Consider the following 21406-nt stretch of genomic DNA (forward strand, 5'->3'; position numbering starts at 1 on the left):
CAGGTGCATTAAGAAGAATTATTCAGCAGAGTTCAGTAACTCCTTAGGGAAACTGCCAGTCAATGGTAGGTCAAGTGACAGTCTTCCAAGAGAAAGAAGTTTCCAAACGATCCACTGCTGGTAGAAGGACCCTGAGCAGTATTTTGTGCGACACCATTTTGGCAGAAACAACAGACAATATATTTCCCCCTATATTGACAAGAAAACACTTCTCACCTGGCTTCCTGGACTCTGCTGTCATTTCCCCTACAGGTGTAGTTTTGAATGTAGCCTTTAGAGCAGTTGATTACTGAAAAGTCTGGATTACAAACATGCAGGAAATGAGGTCGCAAGCGTCCGACGGACACTTTGGCAATGTCTGTGAAGGACTGGCTGATGGCACAGCCAAAGGCAAAACAGCCCACTTGTTTGTACAGAGCCGCCACGTACGGGTTCTGGATGAAGGACCGAGACTTCTCCTTCAAGTAATGAATGCGGTAGAACTCTCCTGTTATGATCTGAGGGAGCAATTGAAAAAAAAAAATTATTTAGAAGGGCAAAAAATAACACTTTGCATTAAGAGGTCACATGAGGTAAACGTGCAACTGCACAAGATAATAAGATCTCAGAATAAATGAGCATTTGTTAAGAAATAAACTACAGGGTCCTGGACTCAAGTCTTTCAGACTTCCATTAATTACTGTGGGCGTAAGGCCAGATGCATATTAACACTTCAGTGAGAGAATTTTTGTTTCATACAGAAGGCGAGCACGTTTCTGAACGATACATATTTATTCATAAATTCTGTCTTAAAAGCAGACTCAAGTTAAATAAATATTGACGGAATTCCAAGAACAACTTGCCCATCTGAAAGTAATTAGATTCCATTATATCTCAGACTCGTGATGCTATCTCAGAATACAAACAGGGGGTAAAAAAAATGCTTTGGTTTTCTGCAGGGAGCATTGTAAAATGGCACTTATCATAATCTCTCTCTTTTCCGCCTCTATTAGCCTGCAGGTAACAGTGACATGCCCAGAGACATAAAGAAACGGTCTAACCTCTTTTGTTTGTAGATTCTAGCTATCCCATATTACTATGTGAACAAAAGCAGCCAGTTCGACCTAAAAGGTTTGGCATCACCATATTGGCGATTGGACTCTTACTTCATGGGCATAGCGAGATACACAGTGCAGTTGTGGCCCAAATCAACAGCAAATGATCCAAATGGCAAATGCTGAGCAAGAGAGAGCCCTAGGAATGACATCGATCTTAGTATAACAAAACCCCAGTGGATTACAACAATCTTTTGGCTGTTTGTTTGTGTGTGTGTGTGTTTTGGGGTGGGGGGTCTGACATATGAAAACATTCCCCACTCCTTTCACTATGTTGTTGTGATGCACAAATCAGGCTGTCCATCCACGACAGGAAGGTAAATAACAGACCAATAGATCAGTACATTCCTTTTCAGAAATTTCCAATCATTTAGTTTTCGTCACACATGGGTGAAGCAGAACTTGGTCAAACCAGAGATCGCTTAAGTTCCAGAGAAACCTTTGTAATTGGATGATGTTCATGGAATCCTAGATATCAGAGACAGAAAACACCTGCTAGATTGTTCTGCTCTTTGCTTGGTGCAAAATGTTCCCTACAATATATTTTGTATAATTTACAATGCTTTGCTTTTTGTTGTTCTGAATATCTCAAGTAACAGGGCTTCCACCACTTGCTAGATCTCACCATTTGGAGTTCTCTTCTCCTACTCATCCTAAATTTCCCATTTTTCTTTATACCATCTCGAAATCAAAACCAACAATTTTTTTGAAACAGAAGGAAAAATTCCAAGGCCAAACTGAACTCATTGGATCAAATTCTGCTCTCGGGTATTTTGGTGTAAAGCCAGAATAACCACATTGACTTCAAATGCTCTAGATGTATACCAGTGTAACTGAGATCAGAATTCAACTCACATCTAATGACAGAGATGAAAGAATCAAGGGACAAGGTTATAAATAATTGCATATAGAAAAAAAAAAGTCTAACACGTCAGATGTTTTTTTATTTTCATAGCTTTAAAAAAATGAACACGAATCAGATTCTGAGACCCTCCAAGTATGTAGAATCTGGCCCCACATTTGCAGTGGTCAGCCCCAATTTAAATTATACAAAGTTTCCATAAACACTGGACTTTTCTGGGACTTCCAATGGTGCTTGTAGTTATTAAGCAGCAAATTATGTATTTCTTGTGCCACGAAGGGGGGGGAGTGTTGTGGATTTGACAATGTTGTCATAAATCATAGTTATGAACCAGAGGACCTGGCTTCTTGTAATCCTAACTCTTAAAAGGCAATTTAATGAAAATCAGGCCGTGAAATGAAGTCCAAATGTCTCACCTCTCCAAAAGAGGCAAAGGCTTAAATTGTTCTGTCACGTTACACACCTAGATTTTGAGCTTCAGATTTACAGCTTTAGGATTTTATTCATTACTTTTAAATGTTTTTATACCTGAGTAATAAAATGAGGTGTTTTTATTTCCCTCCCTCTCCCCCCTTTCTCTTCCAGTTAGCAACTTTGCGATATGTAAATTTAACTGTCAAGAAAAATGCCTTCATGCTAATCCCTTTCTGAAACAGATAGCAAAATTCTTCACACCATGGCAGCCAGCCAATTCCATCCAGAAGAGAATTCTCCCCTACCTACCTTTTTAAAAACTTGGCACAACATTTGGAAACTAATAAACTGGGAAAGCCCTGCAATTAGACGAACAAGAGATGAAACTGTATCATGGTTTGAACTCTAAGTACCATGGCTTGGCAAACAAAGGCTGACCTAAAGTAACTGAAATGATAGCTGTGCAGGCTTTATCAAAGGGAAGTAAAAAAAAACAAAAAAACAACCCAATAGGCTACAAGCAAGCATTTATACTACCATGCTTCCTGGAGAAAGACATCGGGGCCATTGACCTGCCGTGGAGGGGTTACAAGCCACAAGCACATTTTACAAAAGAATATCAATGTTGAGTTCTCTCTGGGCTTGACTGAGGTTGTCTAGGGTCTTGCAGCTGACCTGTTCCAGAGTCACTTGTAAGCCCTTGAGAATCTGCATGCTCTGAAGATGATGCTTCATCTAGATTTTGGACTATCTTCAAATGCAGGCTGCGAGCCAGGAAGTACGTTTGCATGAGGTCCAAAGAAGAATGCCTGAACGTCTCTCCTGTGGCAGAACACAGTTCATTTGTGTCTTGGAAAGGATACTCATGCGTTCCAATTGTCATTTGGAGGCTGTTCTTCTCCCTGCCGCTGTCATTTCAGTTTCTCTCTGTGTTTGTTCATTTGTATGCGAATGAGTGGTTTAGGAATCCACTGTGGGTTTTGTAGGCGCTTCAGGAATCTATTTCCACTGCACACAGAGCTCTGGTCGACACGTAAAATTTGGATTGACCTAGCTGTAGTTAAGCCAACCTAACCACTAGGGTAGCTACCACCATTCGGGGAGGGGAAGTACCTACACGGACAGAAGAAAGCTCTCCTATCAATTTAGGAAGTGTCCGTACCACGACACTACAGTGCCATGGCTGCAGCTGTGCCACTGTAGCACTCATAGTGTCGACAAACTCGAAGAAATGGCCTGTGGATTGTGCCACTCTCAAAGTGAAGGTGTATAGTCTGCAACTGCACCCCAACTGCGGGTACCTCACCCCAACTGCTTCCTGCAACTTTCTTTGATGGTTGTGTGCATAAAACCATGCAGGCAAGAGCTGCCTGCATCTTATAGGACTTAGAACTGCAGAGGGAAAATAAATTAAATTAAGGATGATACATGACCCCACAGGATGTACCATTATTCTCAAAGTTCACAAATGGATCCCCTTAAAGCTTAGACATGTGACCATTTTAAACAGGGACCAACAAAGTGTAGGGATTAATATTTTTTTTCTCACTGCTGGTGGTCTTGATAATTGAACAGATGTAGCAGATTGTAAATTGGAGACTTCAGTCTCCCGCTAACACACTGCTGGGTAGTCATGACCCCCCCTCCCCTCCCACTTTAGTTAAAATCATGGCTGAACATTAATGAAAAGCTAAAATAGAGCAAAGTTGTTTTTTGGCAATGCTCTCTCTGATAAAGAGGGACTTAGAAAACTAATTCAGCACAGATGTGCACAAACTTAAACTTCGTCCTGAATAAACAAGTCTTAGAGGTATTAATCTCCTTTTCTGACTTATGTCTCCAGCAAATAATTTGCATGTGGAATATAGAGAATTTCCCAGTGTGAATTGCTGGAAACATTTAACATAGTCACTAGTAAGAAACAAATATCAAACTTTTCCCTCTAGTCTCTTCTACAGTCTTTCTTATCAAGTGTAAGCTTTATATGCAATTATCATCTATTATCCAGTTGTCCCAGTAATTACACTTTCAGGGTCTTTCTAATCAGTTATGTCTCCAAGGTATTGTTTTTCTGTGTCTTGCCAAATGGGAGCATTTAACATTGAAATATAAATATCTGACTATCCACATTTGTATTCTTACAAATTTGCTGATTTAGAAAATTGATCTTGTTGGGTTTTTTCAAAAGCTGTCAAGATCTGACAGTACGTGAAGTTGGGTAGGAACAACCGTTTTATCCATAAGGGGGCTCCGGAAACGGAATAAAGAACCTTTCATTTCTAGGACACAGCTTCAAATCCAAGCCTAGCTAGAAGTGACTGCCAGTTGTTACCACCTGTTCAGTGGCCTATGTGACATGGGTTTGTGGCCTCACTCAAGGTCAGAGAGTGCGGTTCATCCCTGTGCAGGAAGCCAGCACATAGCTTGTGCACGGCCCATGGCCCTCTCTTGAGGATGTCAATGAAGCATAAGCCTTGGGCTGTCCTCCGCACAGGTTGAATTTCAGTACTAGTGAGCAATTGCCCCTCCCTTGTTAGCATTCGAAAGGGAGAGGCCAAGAACTGAATGGACATGAATCATTTTCTCCCTTATACAGGGAATCCCTCCACAACTGGCTTTTGAGACTTACTGAGTGGTCAGTGTGGAGAAACGAATATTATCACTGGTTATGCCAAGCTAGTCTATGGATAAAAAGAGGACTTCGGTCTCCATGAGGGTGAAATATTTTCCAAAAGCAAAAGCACAGAGGTTATGGGACTATTACAGGAGTGGGTGGGTGAGGTGCTGTGGCCTGCGTTGTGCAGGAGGTCAGACTAGAGTGAGCATGATAGTCCCTTCTGACCTTAGAGTCTATGAGCATTTAGTGGAGGTCTGAGCGCAAAAATCTTAAGGGCAATTAGTCTCGCAAGGGCTTTACGCATGTATAGCTCCAAGGGCAGTGGTTGTCCCCAAGTCAGTAAATATGTAGGCACTGAACACAAATACATATCCTCCTATGTCAGAGATCCCCAAACTGTGGGGCGGGCTCCCCTGGGGGGCTGGGGTGTGCAGTGGGGCCCAGGCCAGCCACCATGAGGGGCGGGGAGGAAGTGCCACCTGGCCTGTTCTGCTCCCAGTTTCAGCCCCCACCCCCTGTTCTGGCCATGCTCCCAGCCCCAGATCCATCCCCAGCCGCAGCTCCTGGTTCCCAGCTAAGCTGTGGCTCCAGCTTCAGCCTCAGCCTCTGCCCCCAGCTTCAGCCTCAGCCTCTGCCCCGACTGCAGCCCTACCCGTGGCCCCCAGCCCCAGCCCCACCCCTGGCTGCAGCTCAAGCCCCAGCCTTGGTCCCGACCGTGGCCCCACTCCCAGCCACAGCCCTAGCCATACCTCTGGCCCTGACTGTGGCCCTGCTCCTGGCCGCGGGGAGGCGTAGATGGGAGTAAGGGGAGGACGCAAGGTAAAAAGTCTGGGGACCACTGTCCTATGTCCTGAAAGAGGCAAAAGTCTTTATCTCTGAAGTTTACTTAGCAAGAACTCCAGGAGTTTTCAAGGCACATAAAACACGACCTGAACCTTTCGCTCTGGCCTGAAGATTTTGCCAGTGCCACTACATAAAACTGAGAGTTGAGAGCATGAAATGTTTTGTTTTGTTTTATTTATTGTCCCCACTTGTCCTCACCTACAGCCATGCTTCTGAAAAGCAAACATTTTAGATGAAAGGAGAGAAACTGGTGCTTTGTGGATTCAAAAGGAATTCATATTATACTACAAAGATTCTGGTATCTGGGTTACATCTGAAAAAGAGGCAGAATGACTTGAATTTTCCATATATTCTGTCACAGCAAGAAATCTGTTTTGTAAATCACTAGTTAGCCATTTGTGTCACTCAACAACAAATAACTGAGCTTTTGTATTTTCCTTACCAAGTTACTTTTCTTGTGAGTGCAGAAAAACACAGAAAACATCCACTTCTTTCAGGGAAACATTTTTTCTTTTTTGTTGACCTGCCATTTCATGTTAGAAACTTGATGGATTAAATAGTCAGTTGATTATGTTTCCAATTTCAGTTCCAACTCTTGTATTTGCCACTGGCTCACTGCTGATCAGAAGCAGATTCTGTATGGAGCCGACATGACGGTATGTCAGGCAGTAATGTGAAAATGAGATGTTGTTTCATTTTATTTTATGGCTTTTCCATACTTGGGGGTAATTCACCTGCAGGGTAAAATTCCTTCTTGTTTATAGATTTTTTTTCACTTTCACTTTTGGAATGAGACACAGAATTATTGGGACTGTTTGCCCATGGCTCCATGAATAAACTTGGCTGGCCAGTGATGCTGCAGTCAATGAAGGCTGAAGCATGGCTTCATTTCCATTCTGCTTGGGGGAGGGAACTAACAGATAATTATCTTAGAAATTGAAATAAACTAAGAGAAAGGATGACTTTGAAAAAGAAATCAGCCATCTGTTTGGTAGACACAACACAATGAGTCATATACACTACTCTTGACCTATCCATGTTGACACCCACTGACGTGAGAGGGAGTTCCAGTGGGGATCACTTCCTATCTCTGCATTGACTATAATTTAACTCTAATTACTGCTGGAAAGCTCAGACAGTACTACTGAAACAGGTTCGAAATATTTCCCCGAGGGACAAGTTCGTAAGATGAAATTCATCCCACGGCCCAGATTCAGCACAAGCACCCCTCTACACGGCTTGATCCCTGAGTTGGTACACTTTTCAAACTCTCTCCCTATGGCTTTGCAAACGCTAGTGGGGAATGCAATGATGGGGGCGGATCATAGGGAAAGTTCACAGGATCCACATTTATCTGAAAGTGGCATAGAGGGGCTGTGACTGCTACTGGATCCCACAATCTTGCACAGAGGGCCTGCACACCAGTTCCTCTCGCTGCTCCCATTGGGAAGTGGATTTCACTTAGGCAACTCCTTCCCTGGCATTTCTTCCCTACGGCCCCCAATATCCCCACTCCCACATACCCACAAACACCACCATGCAATGCCCAATAGCTCAGGTGAAGTGAATTCTACCCAGAGTGCACGAACCTTCTCATCAAACAGGTTTCTGACGAATTTACAAACATAGCCACTGATGGAGTAAAAGGAAAGGAAAAGTCGTGTGCACAATTTACTGTTTGAACCACAAGTGTCAATATAAAGCTTAGGCATGCTAAAGATACTGGACATCATACTGCTTGTAGGACAAAGAATGAAAGCAGGGGGAAGTCATTTCTGTCCCTTAACTTACCCACCCACAATACAATTGCTTTAGATGACAGAACTAAGCAAAGGACTGTCGTGACAGTGATCCTTAAGGAAAAACCTAAGATATGCTAGAAGCAGGTACAAAGGGAAACGTAGGTACTTCTCATACAGAAATGCTGGGAGGTGGGGGGGGGGGGTTTCATATCTTGATATAAATGTTTATACAAATATTAAGGGCCAGAATTTTGCATGTGAACGAGCTATGCTCAGTGCTAGACCTGTGAGGAGTGGGAAGAAGGTGGTTTAAAACCACCTTTGCTCTCCCCCAGTCCTGGAGAGCTTAGGTCTGGCACCACCATAAAGTTAGAGCAGCTGTGGCCACGGTGCAGAATGCGAGAGTGCAAATTCTGTCCACACCCCCTCCACCAGAATGGGAAGGGGTGGAGCAGGGGATGTACAGCTGGGTATGTGTCACCAGTGGATGCTCCCACACCAAAGGAATCCCCAGATATTCTTTTGCACAGCAGGAATGGAGCCAAGGGACTGAAACAGGGGCCAAGTATCTGTCACCTCTAAAGGCGTTATTTTGTTTTTAAATAACTTCATTTCAGCTTTTCATGATGGCGTTACAGACACCTGTCACATTTCAGTAGAGCACTGTGACTTGAGTGTAATTAGGCTTCCTGGTACGTTCTTGACCCAATGTGTTTTCAGTAAGTAGCTGACAAATGTACTGGTGCAAGGAGCCTCCACTCAGATGACTCCTCCAGGGCTGGATTTGACCCATTTGCAGAAACTTAAAGCAAATATGTTCACACACAACATAATCCCTCCACGCAGCAGAGGGAAATTTGATATGAAAAACAAAATCAGAAGTAATCAGAAAGGCGACACAAGTAAGATCACAGGAGTGTCTAGTGTGTGTTACTATTTATTAAAGCATAATACTGCCTCGGAAACTTTTTCCATGCAGCAGTTGGCTGGAAAGGCACAACTCTTTTTTAAAACTGCATGAAATGTGGAATATGTAAATACCACAGGAATCACTCAAATGTGGACAAGACATGCCAAATTCTTCCTGACACTAAATCTTTTTGCTTGTACGGAGTATACTCCCTGAAACGTGAACTTGCTCTTATATTGTAAAGTTTGCAGGACTTGCCCAAACGGTTTGACTTTTTTTTAACCTCCTTCAGAAGTAATCTTACTATTCCTGCTGTAAGTTTTCATTTACACACGGCTGCAGATTGTTGTGTGCGCTGGGGAAGGTGATTAACAGCACTGGAAATGTATGCCTCATATACACAGTACAGGCACATCAATAGGATGATGTTTCCCTATACTGACAATCTGATATGGAAAGGGCTTCTTGCATTGAGTCAGTAGGCCAGTTTCTACAGTCCCAATCCATTCCCCATTAAAAGTCAACAGAAAAACTCCCACTGGTTCGATAGGTGCTGGATCAGACTTTAGGCCTTTTCGTTTCCCTGCTTCAACTGTCTGCATACAGGCTAGTGCTCATTAGTATAGTGGTTTTTGAAACGGGGAGCTCTTCTACTACAAACTAAGCAAATCAACCACCGTTTACCCACCAAATTATTAACCGACTGGTTAATTTCACCACGTACCCCACACAGCTTTCGGATGGTAATGAGTTTCAGTCACTAACCTGGACTGATTCTGAACAACTGACCCAGAGGTGAAAGGCTTCCTATCCTATTACCAACACCATCCTGTCCTTGCTGCTGTTGCGGTAGATTTTTTAATTTGTTCAAGGCGCAGTCCCAACTCCCAATCCTTATATATTATTTGTTGAGCAAAGCTTTTCCAACAGTCTTTTTGCGTGGATTGGCACGCTATTTGTGAGCAAGAGTAGGGCCCTGTTAGCATTCCCTGCTCAGGAGATGACAAACATACAATCGTGTGAAAGAGGGGCAGAATAATTTGACTCGCTGATTCTACTTACAGCCAGGATGGCGATGAGGATCCCTGCAGCACACAGCACAGCGTCATTAATCGTCTCACCCGTTTTCAGAGGGTACTTGATACTCTCATCGTTGCAGTAAAACCCCCGCTGGTACGGCGGGATTGTGCTGGTTTCAATGATCAGAAAGGGCAGACCAGCTTGGGGAGAGAGAAGACAAACAACAGAGAAAACACAAAAGAAAAAAAAAATCAGTGACATGGACAAACATGAACAAAATGCAATAAAAAGACCCCCAAAAGAACCAAATAAAGCACAATGCAGCACAACTTTGATGATGCTTTTCTTTCTCTCCTCATGAGATTCCAAAGTGCATAGTGTTGGGAACTGTTTTACTCAGTTTCTCCTGGGAAAGAAAAGTACCTATTCTGCTATGGTTATCAGATGAACACACTGCACAGTCTCAGTGAAACCTTGCGCATTGCAAATATTAACTTACAGGAATGAATGCCAACAGCACACCCGTTGCAAGAAGGCATGGAAAAGAATATCAAGCTATTCTCTACAGAGCTCCTGGTGCTGTGAACACAGCCCCAAAACATCTCTCTGACAGGCATGATGGAAGCTGAGTTCAGCAGGGCTGCAGGAGGAGTTACTGAATAAACAAACAGTAAAATATCAAATAGCAGGTCATGCTTTTCCTGCCTTTTTGACCAAGATAAGTCTCATTTACACTGGCTTTGATATAGTGTTTAAAAAAAACCCACCACCACAACAACTGTATTTCCATGTTTAATATACCTTTGTGTTGCAAAGGGGTTCCAGCACAATTTGACTGGCCAATGTGGGAAAAGAATATAAACATTATTAGGGCAACCTTTCTTTGAACACTTTTTGAATACTAGTCAAACACAGCATCTATCCGCCCATACACAATAGCTAGGGAAACCACATCAGATCCTACTGGCTGCCACCATGAGAAATATGTATTTTAAATACTGTTTTAAAGGCAATGGATATGAGACCTTAATTTCCACACCATAGCTGGAACTTCAAACCAGATGTGTGAAATATGGTCACAGACCAATGGAAACGGGTTATGACACAAGCTAACGAAACTTAGAATGGTTGCACACGTATAACTCAATAACAACAATGATCATGCTATTTCAGAGGAATATAACATTGCCTAGAGGTTGGGGAACTTTTCCCAGTTTTGTCATTCATCCTGAATGAGTATGGGAAGGCCACTTAAAACTTCTATGTGCCTCGGTTTCCCCAGGTGTTTTGCTGTTTACTTCAATAACAGCAGGATCAATACATTTGATCCAAAAGTTCTTTGTAACCCGTTCAAAGTGATTTACAAACTACACAGATAGGAAAATCTTCTCCCATGTCTGAAATAATATCCCCATTGAGGTGAAACAAAAAACAATGTAACGATGTAGAAACATTACTCGACAGTTTGGGACATGAGGCAAACAGCAGCAACAAAAAACCCAACGTTTGACTCAAACTATAGTAGGGGGGATATCATTTAAGCAAAATATAATTATCCAAGTTGGCATTTGTCCAAAAAAACCAGGACTGATACCCCTACTGTTGCAAAAAGTGTTACGGAATATTTGTTGACCACTAACTGGGTTAAATGTCTGTGTTCTTGTTTACACTCCTACAACTTTAAAATTATCAGATTTTTTTCTCTTCAATTAAGAAATGTTGCTCCTTGGTTTTGACTTGATTTGCCTGGAGCAAAGTTTTACAGCTGTCATAAACAGCTACACTTGTAATTAGTGAAGGATTTTGTCCAGAGAGGTAAAATCAAAGGCTTATTTTAAAACATTTTTCCATTTGTGTGTAAAAAAGTTAAGGTGCTTACTTTTTGTAATCCATTTTGGATTTCCTTCTTTCTGTTTTAACAGATCTTTCTAATCCATAGTTTTTACTTTTTTGCTGATTGCCTTAAATAAATGATTCACAGTGTGAAATGTATAACTGCACTCTGAAAAAGGTCTCCACACATACACACATACACTTTGTTCTCAGTTTTTCAAATATAGCCTAGACCACAATTAGGCACATTGTTTCAGGTTATTGTTTTTTATTTTCTAAAATAATATGAGGATCTGGTAATATTAAACACCCAGAGACCCAGGCTGCCTGCAATGGACTGTCTATCTTCCAACAAAGTAATGACATAGTGAATAAACGTCTCAGAACTATTGCTCTTCCCAGCTCATCTCAGGTTTTGCAAATAGAACTGGACATCTCTCAAGGATCCAGCTCATCTTCATTCCACTCTCTAAGCATTTTGAAACCTAGCCAGTTTGGCCCTGAAAGTATCTCTTAAACCAGCAATATGATATCAATAGCCTGCTTTAAAGAGCTAGAGTATCCTGATGAAAAATTGCAGCAGAAAAGCTAGCACTGTTTGGTGCGATCCAGTTTCATCACTGCTTGAAACAGCAGCATAAAAGTTGAACTTGGGGAGTAGACATACCACAGTTACATGGCTTATTGTTATTTCTCCAGTTCCTCTTTTTAATAGCTTTCACATGACAGGTCTGTAAAACACATGTTCCCACAGACAATGAAACCCATCTGAAAGCTAAAACTGGCAGAAAGAAAGAAAGTATTCCTGTGTACTATGTGAACCTAGGAATAATAAAGATTTGTTTTCCCTTCATTCATTGAACAGCATTAGGTTGTAGTATTTCTGCATGTTCAATCATATGTATGATTGCCACAGCTATAATAAGAGCATAATTGACCTACATTGTGTATAGCTTCTTAAACTGCACATAGACATAGTTTAGAAAAATCCAATGGTTTTGTTTTCTCTTCTACAAACTTGTGGTTTGGGGGATATTGCCAACAGAGTCTTGACATTTTTCCACCAAAACAGTAACCTCAGATTCCCTTCTTTTCTTTTTTCCTTTCTTTTTTTTCTTCTTCTTTTTATAAGAGAAACATAAACATACCCTCAATAGCTGAACGGATATTGCTTGAGAAGACATAATATACTCTAGACTGTGGGCTAGGGGCTGTTCTTTCTAAGGTTATTATCCAAGTGACAGAAGGTACCACTCAGTAAAGTAATAAAGAATGTGCTGCTAGATACCCTGCTAAAGATGGCCCTTCTTCACAGAGATTCGCGCTCTGAGCACAGATTGTCTAAGTGATTGTGTCACCACTCACACTTTCTGGCACAAATCATGCTTTCTGACAATCGTTAGCACTGAGACTGCAAGACAGTGAAGCCTGTACTGGTACCAGAAGCTATTTAGAGAATGGGTTTTGCAGAAGCTGCTATGGATGAAAAAGGATACAGTAAAGGAACAAAAGGAAAAGTCCCTTTGTGATTCTTTACAGAGATGTTCCTGATTCTGCTTTCATTTACACTGGTATATTAGCCAGAGAGTTAAAGACTTCCAGATAGAGAGGTTTCAATTGTCTATCAGAAAGAGTAGGCAAGTGTCATGGAGGGTGACAATCAATGGAGTTAGTTACAGCTACAGAGCAAAGTTTGGCACCATCACTTTTGCTGTACTAGTTCTGCAAGGAGAATAAAAAGGTAAGTTCAATTTTCCAATGTAGCATCTTAATAGGACATCCAAATTTGGGATGCTCATATTGACACTTCCCCATATATGTACAAGTACACACTGTGCACGAATGAATTGATTTGTGTGTCCAAATTCAAGACCTGGGCAATGCTTTAAGGCATCACATTTTAAAACCTACCATCCTCCATGATCCTTTAACATCCCTACAAGACAAAGGAAGGAGCCCTCAGAGTGTTTATAAAGTAATGACAGTCAAAGAGGCAGCCCTTAGAAAACAGGAGAGAGGTGGTGATTCCACACTGAGGTGGTTGGTTGATCCATAGGCAATAGATTGTACCAGTGGAATGGTCACTCCATCCTAAAATAATATCTGGTAGCTATTTATCCTGGTGCTTCTGTCCGTGGCTCATGTTCATCTATGCTTTCGGTTCCATGGGACCGGTTGATGTGAATAGGTGTTTCCTCTAATAACCCTGCTGCACAAAGGAATCACATCCTCTTTAGTATGGACAGTTCCATTCTGGACACCTAGCTAATGGCAGGCAGACTTTATTCAAATGCCTAAAGAAAATATCATTTCACTAGTACCTGAGGAATTCACATATAGATTTACCCTCACCAGACCCCTGTGAGGTAGGAAGTGCTATCATCCTCATTGTACCTATATGGAAATTGAGGCATAGTGAGATTAAGAGATTTGCCCAAGGCAACACAGGGAGTTTTGGCTGAGCTGGGAAATGAATCCAGTTTTTTTTTAATTTCCTAGTCCAATCTCTTAACTGCAGGACCATCCTTCTACCCTGTTGAGGGTATTTTTCCTCTGGTCTTATAAAGAGTTTCTGGTGTAATAAGATAATAGTGAAATCCCAACCACAAGCCCTGAGCTAGATATGTTCTGCTCCAAACCATGGACATAACAGAAATCTCTTGAGGCCTGATCCTGAACCATTAAAATCAATGGGAGTTTTGCCATTGAGTTCATTTGAAGCTGGATCAAGCCTCTGCTAAATGCAGCGTGAAGCAGGTGTGGATATTAATGAATTCATTTCGGCACTGCAGGACTCTGTGGTGCTGTGCACTGAAAAATTATGTTGCTTTTGTTGGGAGGAAGTCAAAGCAACTTTCTGACCCCTCACTGCTGGTGTCCTACCCTAAGATATTTTGGTAAAGGATTTAAATGTATTTGCCTTTATATTTAATAAAGCACTTATCATGGAGGTGAGGTTTTGAAAACTAGCACCGAGGAGAGATCTCTCTTCCCTTTTTTATTAATGCCCTCGCCCAACAATCAATTAATTTTCAATACCTCCTGGGAATATTAACAACCTATAGAAAAAACATGCACTCACTAACCAGCTTCCAACATGCATAAAATCAAAGGCTGAAGAAAGGATTCTGTGTTGGATTCAATGCTTTGAAACTTGGGAGTCTTTGAAAAGCTAGCACTTGTGCAGATTTAAAAAAAAAAAACCCAGCACACACACACACAGGATAAGCTTTCATTGGCCTCCCATTGATAAGTCATGTGGGAGGTGTTACTGTGGTGACCCAGCCATGAAGCTCTGATCTTCCCAGCCAAAGCTTCACCTTTGCGCTAAATTAAACACAGTCTCTTTTTTGGAGGTTTTTATTAAAAAAAAAAAAATACTTGGAAGAATCTTTACTCTTTGTTCTCTCTAGACATCACAGGTCACCAAGAATTAATTTTCCCATCATAGGCACCTCAACAAAATGTCAGTAATTGCTACTTCAGCCTTTGCTACAAGTGTTCTTCATTGTATTTGCTTCAGTGTTTATGATGCTCAGATCCCATGCAGGATTTTTAGTTTCACTGCATTAGGGTTGTAGCCTAATAATTGAAAAAGAACGTTGAATAATATGGTGGGACTCTGTGGTGTATGTGATTCCTCACTCAGGACACAGAGTATAAATATTCGGGTTACATGTAAGTGACAGGGGTCCCTTTTAAAGTAATTAATGGCTGGTCTTGGGAATGTATAAAACTTATTTGGTTTACAATACTTCTTTCGATTTTGAAGGCTGGATAAACTCCAGATTAGACTAAGATGGGCCCCTATTGTGGCTTTCCTGTGCTCTTAAAGAAGAATTGCCATTTCAGACAAGAAAAGCACTAACCCTGGCAGCTGCTACTGTGAAATATTCTGAGCACGGCTCATTAGAAAACAAATATTTATAAGATGACTTGAGCATTAAGGTGCCACCCCCATGTCAAGCGGATCTCAGGAAATCCTACCAGGCCAGCCTTCCCAAGGAGCTTCAGCTGCAATGAAACAGTAAAACAATTTGGGGGGGGCCTGAGCTAATGCCTACTGAAGTCAATAGAAAGGATCCTATTGAGTCCTAAGACTGGGATTTCAAAAGCAGCCTGGGTGCCTGAATTTAGACGCCTTTAGATCCCTATGAAAATCTCAACCTAAATTACTAATTACTGATATTTGTGTCTTATTGAAAGTAAACAAAACCGCTTTTGCTCCATATTTCAGTGGCTGCTTTTTCTTTTGTTATTCCTTTGGTTGCCAGCAGTCGAGTAGACCTCCCTCTGTCCTTGTCTATGTGGAAATTGATCTGATTTCTTTAACAAGTGGCCATATCTTACTATCCATGTTTTCCCTTATGGAAAAGTCCTACAGAAATTAATAGAGATAAAAATGACTCTAAAAACCCCACTCAATTTAATATGGGTCATAAACCTGCTTTAGAACCCTACAAATCCTATAGAAAGTCATCACTCACTATTCAATTTGATTTGTTTAAAATTTGTTGTTTAAAAAGTCACATGATACCATACATCAGAGGTCCCCAAACTGTGGGATGGACCCCATCAGGGGGTGGGGGCGTGGAGGAACGTGGTGGGGGAGGACCCTGGGGCCCAGGCCAGCCCCCATGGGGGATGTGGAGGGAGCGCACACCCAGCCCCGCTCTGGTCCGGCTCCACCCTCGCTCTGCTCCCAGCTCTGGCCGTGGCCCCTGGCACCCGGCCTTGGCTCCCGGCCCTGCAGCCCTAGCCCCAATTGTGGTTCTGCTTCTGGCCCAGCTCTGGGCCCCAGCCCCAGGGCTACACCCCAACCTCTGCCTCATTCCCAGCTGCAGCTATGGCCCTGGCCCTGCTCCTGGCCCCCCGGGGGGGGGGAGGGGGAGGGAGGCTCCGCGGACAGAGGTAAGGGGGTGCCACCTAAAATGTGTGGGACTACTGTCATAGGTTGATTTTAATCAAATTATACAGGCTTTAGTTTATTGTCTACTCACAGTAGGTTTCGCTACACAACTCGCTAACCATTGTTTCTGGCTGGTCTGGCGTCCTCCCTGCCTACAAAAGGGCTGGCATTTAATTTCACCTGTTTATTACTATTATAAAATGCATTTAAGCCAATAGGTAGAGACATAATTTAACTGAAGCATGGCTAGACTGCTAAGTCCATCATCTGCTACAGAGTCTGGAGGCGTGCTGATGGGAAAGCAGAGCACATTGGGAACAAGACGTGAATTTTGTTGTCTAATTATTTGGGACTAGCTCGTTATTCAAGTTTTCTGAGGAACGTTAATCTCTCTCCACGTTCCCGCAGGATACTCACAATGTGCTTGCACATAACCTGGAAGGAAAAAACATCCAATTCCTGCATCTACAGCCCTGTAATGTTTATAGCCCCAAGGAGATGTGCCACCAATGACCTTTATGCACATCTTTAGTCCCTCTGAAGTGAATGGAGACTGACTTGGTGTAGAGCAGTGGTTTCACTGGGAGGCCTGCAGACTATGTCTAAGATTTCCAAAGGGGCCCACCCCTCCATTCAAAATTTTTCAGGAGTCCGCAAAGGAAAAAAGGTCAAAAACCACTGGTGGAGAGAATGCCACTGGCGTACTGAGGCCTAAGGCAAGAATTCACTAGTGGTACTTGATGTTCCATCCATTCACTTCACGACAATTTTTTTAAGAAGGTGATACATGAACCAATAATTTGGGAACTGCTGGCCTAATGTAAACTATGTCTCCACCTACTGGTCAAATGCATTTATCATTAAAGCAGTAATGAAATTTCAGGCTTTTGAGGTTCATCAGTAAATATAACACTGTTAAAAGGTCAGATCCTGACAGTGATTATCTGTGTGGGCTTTCCGGGCTGGTTATATAGAAAAGATGTTGGTAGCAAACACACTTAAACCACATGGCAAATTGTCCTCACACATTGAAGGGTTTGACAGATCATCATCAAACTCTTTCTGATTCAACGCCTAGGCAGAAAAAGCTTCACTATACTATTGGGGGTGTTAAGGTGCCAGGGCCTGTTCCTAATTATGTGAGTGGGAGTTTTGCCATTGATTTTGGTGGGAGCAAAACTGGGCCTCTAAAAGTATCTGTTGCCTATTTACTGAGGTAAACACCACATGCAAAGAAAGAAAGAAAATGACACAAGAAAGGAATACCAAACAGTAAGCCCACCTGTTCCTCCTGGGAGTTCTACCTGCAGTTATGTTTACATTAAAGTTCACGTTTATTTTTTAATGGCTAAAAATGCATTAATAAGGATTAAAAGTCCTTTTCAAAGCCACACTGCCCAGGTGTATATAAAATTCTGTGTTCATGTGGTAAAACAAAGGCCAAACTGGCAGGCCAGCCAATGTTAACAGGGTGAACACAAAAGTTATTATAAGTGCTAAGTCAGAGCCAGCTGCAGCCCAGCATGGATGGGAACAAAGACATCATTTTAGATAGTCTAAAGCAAGGGAAAAAATGTGATACGCAGTAAAAATGCAAAGTGTCAAGATCTTAAAAGACACCTTTATAAATCGGAAAGTTTGGAAGAAATAGGCAGATATAATATGGCTGACCATGGATGACCCAGCTAGAATGGGAAATGGTTTTAAAATGGGTTTGTAATGTCTCCAATACTCCTGGCAAATACAGCACATGAAAAATATACTGTGGAGACTGTTATGTTTTCAGTTATAAATGCAGTGAATGTTGCTTACTATATTGGTCAATGGGATTTTGGAATGAGTTTTGCTTCATCATGACTTCTCCATGTTTGTGTATAAATGCTTGACTATGACTTGTCATTCTATTGGAAGGGTCTGGGACCACAATAAAACCTCTGGATTGGAATCCCATGATGAAGTTCAAGATCTGGGCAATGGGGGGTGGGAAAGAAGGAATTCCACAAAGCTCAAATTATATTCTTTGAAGGAAACCTGGGAGCTCTTCTTTAAACTGATTTAAGAGTAAATGAAATCTGTTCTCTCCTTAAGACACACTACTGCCATTGACACAAACAGGAATCATGAAGAGAGCCGAATCCTCGGAGACTTTCTATTGTAATTATGGACCAGATCCTGCTACTGAGCTCAATGGGAGTTGCATGCATGGAGTGACGGCAGGATTAGGTCTATTCCATCAGTTGTTACACATGCTGAAATTTAATAGGCCTACTCCTGTGAATAGGGTCTGATGGAGCTTGCCCTTAATATATGCAAATAATATACAGTGGCCTCGTTATCCCAGCACACTGCCCTCAAACAGTGCAAGCTATAACCTCTGGCTACTTTTCTTACATCATTATAACATCCCTGGAAATTCAGAAGTCCACATTTTGAAATTCACAAAGCTTCATATACATTGGGGAAAAAACGAAAGGCTGAATGCAGAAACTTTTTGAAAGGAAAGGAAAGCCAGTTCACCTTGTCAACGTGTGACCTTCCTTAAAATTCAATTTTCAGTTTCATCCGTTTTACTCCCACACTTTGTTTGCCCTCCCCCCAAGATTCCTATCCAAGCATTTCAGCTGTAATTAAACATGTTTTTGGAGCAACTTCCCCTTTCCAGCCTGCTCAGGATAAGACAAGCCCCGTGCCTGTAGCACTGGAGATTCCAGCGAGGCGCTTTCTGACGCAACCCTGTCAATGTACCTATTGTAAATGCAGAAACCTTCAGATTTGAAGCAGCAGCCACCTGCACAAATAATGGAGCGATATAACTCTGTAACTGAATACAAGTACTGAAAGCTTTAAAAAGTTTGTAATCCAAAAAACCTTTTGACCTTCTACTTAAAAGTTCACTAATCACTTTTTATTTATAATTTATTTCCTCATGATATATTTGCCTTAGATAATACACTTTTTTTGGGAAGTTCCCCAGGAATAAATGGTATTACACAACTCCCATGATTAAGTGGAAGTGAAGCTTCCCCCCCCAGATAGTCAAGGGTTAGTATAGTTTCCACAGACCTGTCCAAGGAGCAATATGCAATAACAACAAAGAGAAAAGGGCAGGTGTTTAAGGGGCCAGTCAAAAGGCCATTGACATCAACCAGAGTTTGACCTTAATGAACTTTGAATCAGACCCTAACAGGCCTTGTCTACACACTAAAGATGTACCCGTTTAACTTTGCTGGTGTAGTTAAAGAAGTACACACATACACACACACACTCATATCTCTGGTGTGGACACAGTTAGACTGGCATAAAGGTGATTATATCAGTACAGCTTGTTACCCTACAGGAAGGGGAATAAGGTACATTGTCATAAGACACGCTTATACCACTATAACAGCATCTACATTAGAGTTCGCACTGATCTAAATATATCAGTTAAAAAAAATCATACCCCATTACTCAAATATTTATCCTGGGTAGACCAGGCCTTTCTTATATAAAGGCCAGTACTGAGGTCCTTACTTGGTCCTTTTTGAGATCCATCGGTGCTTTGCTGAGTAAGGACTGATGAACCAAATGGCCCACAGAGATTATGGACCCTGTTCTGAATGCTCCCCCCAATCTTTGCCCATTCTCTTCTCATACCAACCCATGTTCTCCTTCAGGTGAGGAGTCTGCATGGATGCTGTAAACCAGATCTTTGTAGAAACCATAGTGCTCTGAGGACATGGACTACTGTGAAATGGAGAACAGGGAGAGGGGAACTAAATTGGACATCCCCTTCGAGCCATTTTAATTAGGAATGAAATTTAAACCTCTGAAAATCATGTTTCAATCTCCTGGTTTCAATGGGAATACAGACATGCTAAGGCTCCTGGATTTGTCACGTGGCACACTGGTTCCTACACAGGATCAATCACAACCACATCACAGTGAACTGATAGACCTTTCATGGTTTCAATTACTCTGGTGTGAAGTAGCTGGAAAACCTACAGTGAAAGGGAAAGCCACTGTCTACAGAGGCTGAACAATTCCTCGCAGGCCATTAACAGAGGAGGATAAATCCCCACCCTGACTTTCCGGCCCCTCTGGGGAAAGGCCAGTGTTCCTAGGCAACTCATCAAAACTTGCACTTTATATATATTCCCAACATTCTTTGGGTCGTGATTTTCAAAAAGTGACCAGAGATTTTGAGTGCTTCCATTTTGGGGGGCCCAAATTGGAGGTACCTGAAATGGGTTTGGTTTTGCTGAGCCCCTCCATTCTGAAGATCAGGCCCCTTGTAGGCATCTCAAATGGGGCACTTAAAAATGTACTAGCCGCTTTCAAAAATGCAGGCCCTGGCTTCCATGTAAGCAAGAGGCAGCATTAGACCTTTACTGTGTTACCTTAGCTTATACTTTGGCACGATTTTCCACCATTATCAGACTAGCTCCTATCATAATGCAGCTGAAGTGGACACTGTATCAGCAACAGCAGTGCATCCAAAGGGGGCTGATGCTTTGCCCAGTTGCGTTTTGTAAGCAGGCAGGTAACGTGCTGTTTTATGCACACGTTTCCGTCGATTACAGTTGAAATCAGGCTCAAGTTTGTTCCTAATTCGAATGGCGCAGACAGCAGCTAGCATGCTACTCACTTGTCCTCCAGGGACACAATGTGTATAGTGTTCTTTTAAACACAAAAATGGATAACTCCCAACTTCCCTTTCCAGACCTCTTGTAACAATGCAGAGCCCTGCTGTCAAGCAATGTGTGAATAAATTGGGGAAAAAAGGTTAAAGAAGCCCAAGGGAATGGCAGTCCTTTTTTCTTTATTGCGGTAAATTTCGACAAAGACTTCCCTGTTCTCTCCATTTTTTCTGAAGGGCTTGGTGCCAAGTAACATTATTCTTCTTCACCATGGTACTGCCATGAAATCAGCCTGGTATGTTTGCCTGAAAATCGTAGGTTTTCATGGAAATTGTTTTTCCTCCACAACAACTCCCTTTGTCAAATTAGACATGAAAAGAGGAGGAGAAGCACTCCGGCTGAAATCTAATCACAGGAACAAAGAACTGAGCAAATGCCACAGCAACTCCGAGAAAAGCACAAATAACATCGGAATTAAGCGCTGCACAATATGGCTCCCGGAGTTCATTAAAATGTATACTCCCTTCCCAGACAGTAACATTC

At 42.0% G+C, this 21406-nt stretch overlaps 1 protein-coding gene across 1 annotated transcript in view; it reads right to left on the minus strand.

Annotated features, from left to right (window-relative positions):
- Positions 1-21406, minus strand: part of PLPP3 (phospholipid phosphatase 3) — a 66018-nt gene that overhangs the window by 20794 nt on the left and 23818 nt on the right. Inside the window, exons 2-3 of the mRNA XM_067535456.1 lie at positions 9545-9702; positions 217-497 (exon numbers count right to left, since the gene is read on the minus strand). Coding sequence (XP_067391557.1) covers positions 217-497; positions 9545-9702 — 439 coding nt within the window. The remainder of the gene's footprint in view (positions 1-216; positions 498-9544; positions 9703-21406) is intronic.

The sequence above is a fragment of the Emydura macquarii genome, unplaced genomic scaffold, assembly GCF_026122565.2.
Source record: "Emydura macquarii macquarii isolate MOO-44397 ecotype Brisbane River unplaced genomic scaffold, CSIRO-AGI_Emac_v2 contig_3506, whole genome shotgun sequence".
Lineage (NCBI taxonomy): Eukaryota > Metazoa > Chordata > Testudines > Chelidae > Emydura > Emydura macquarii.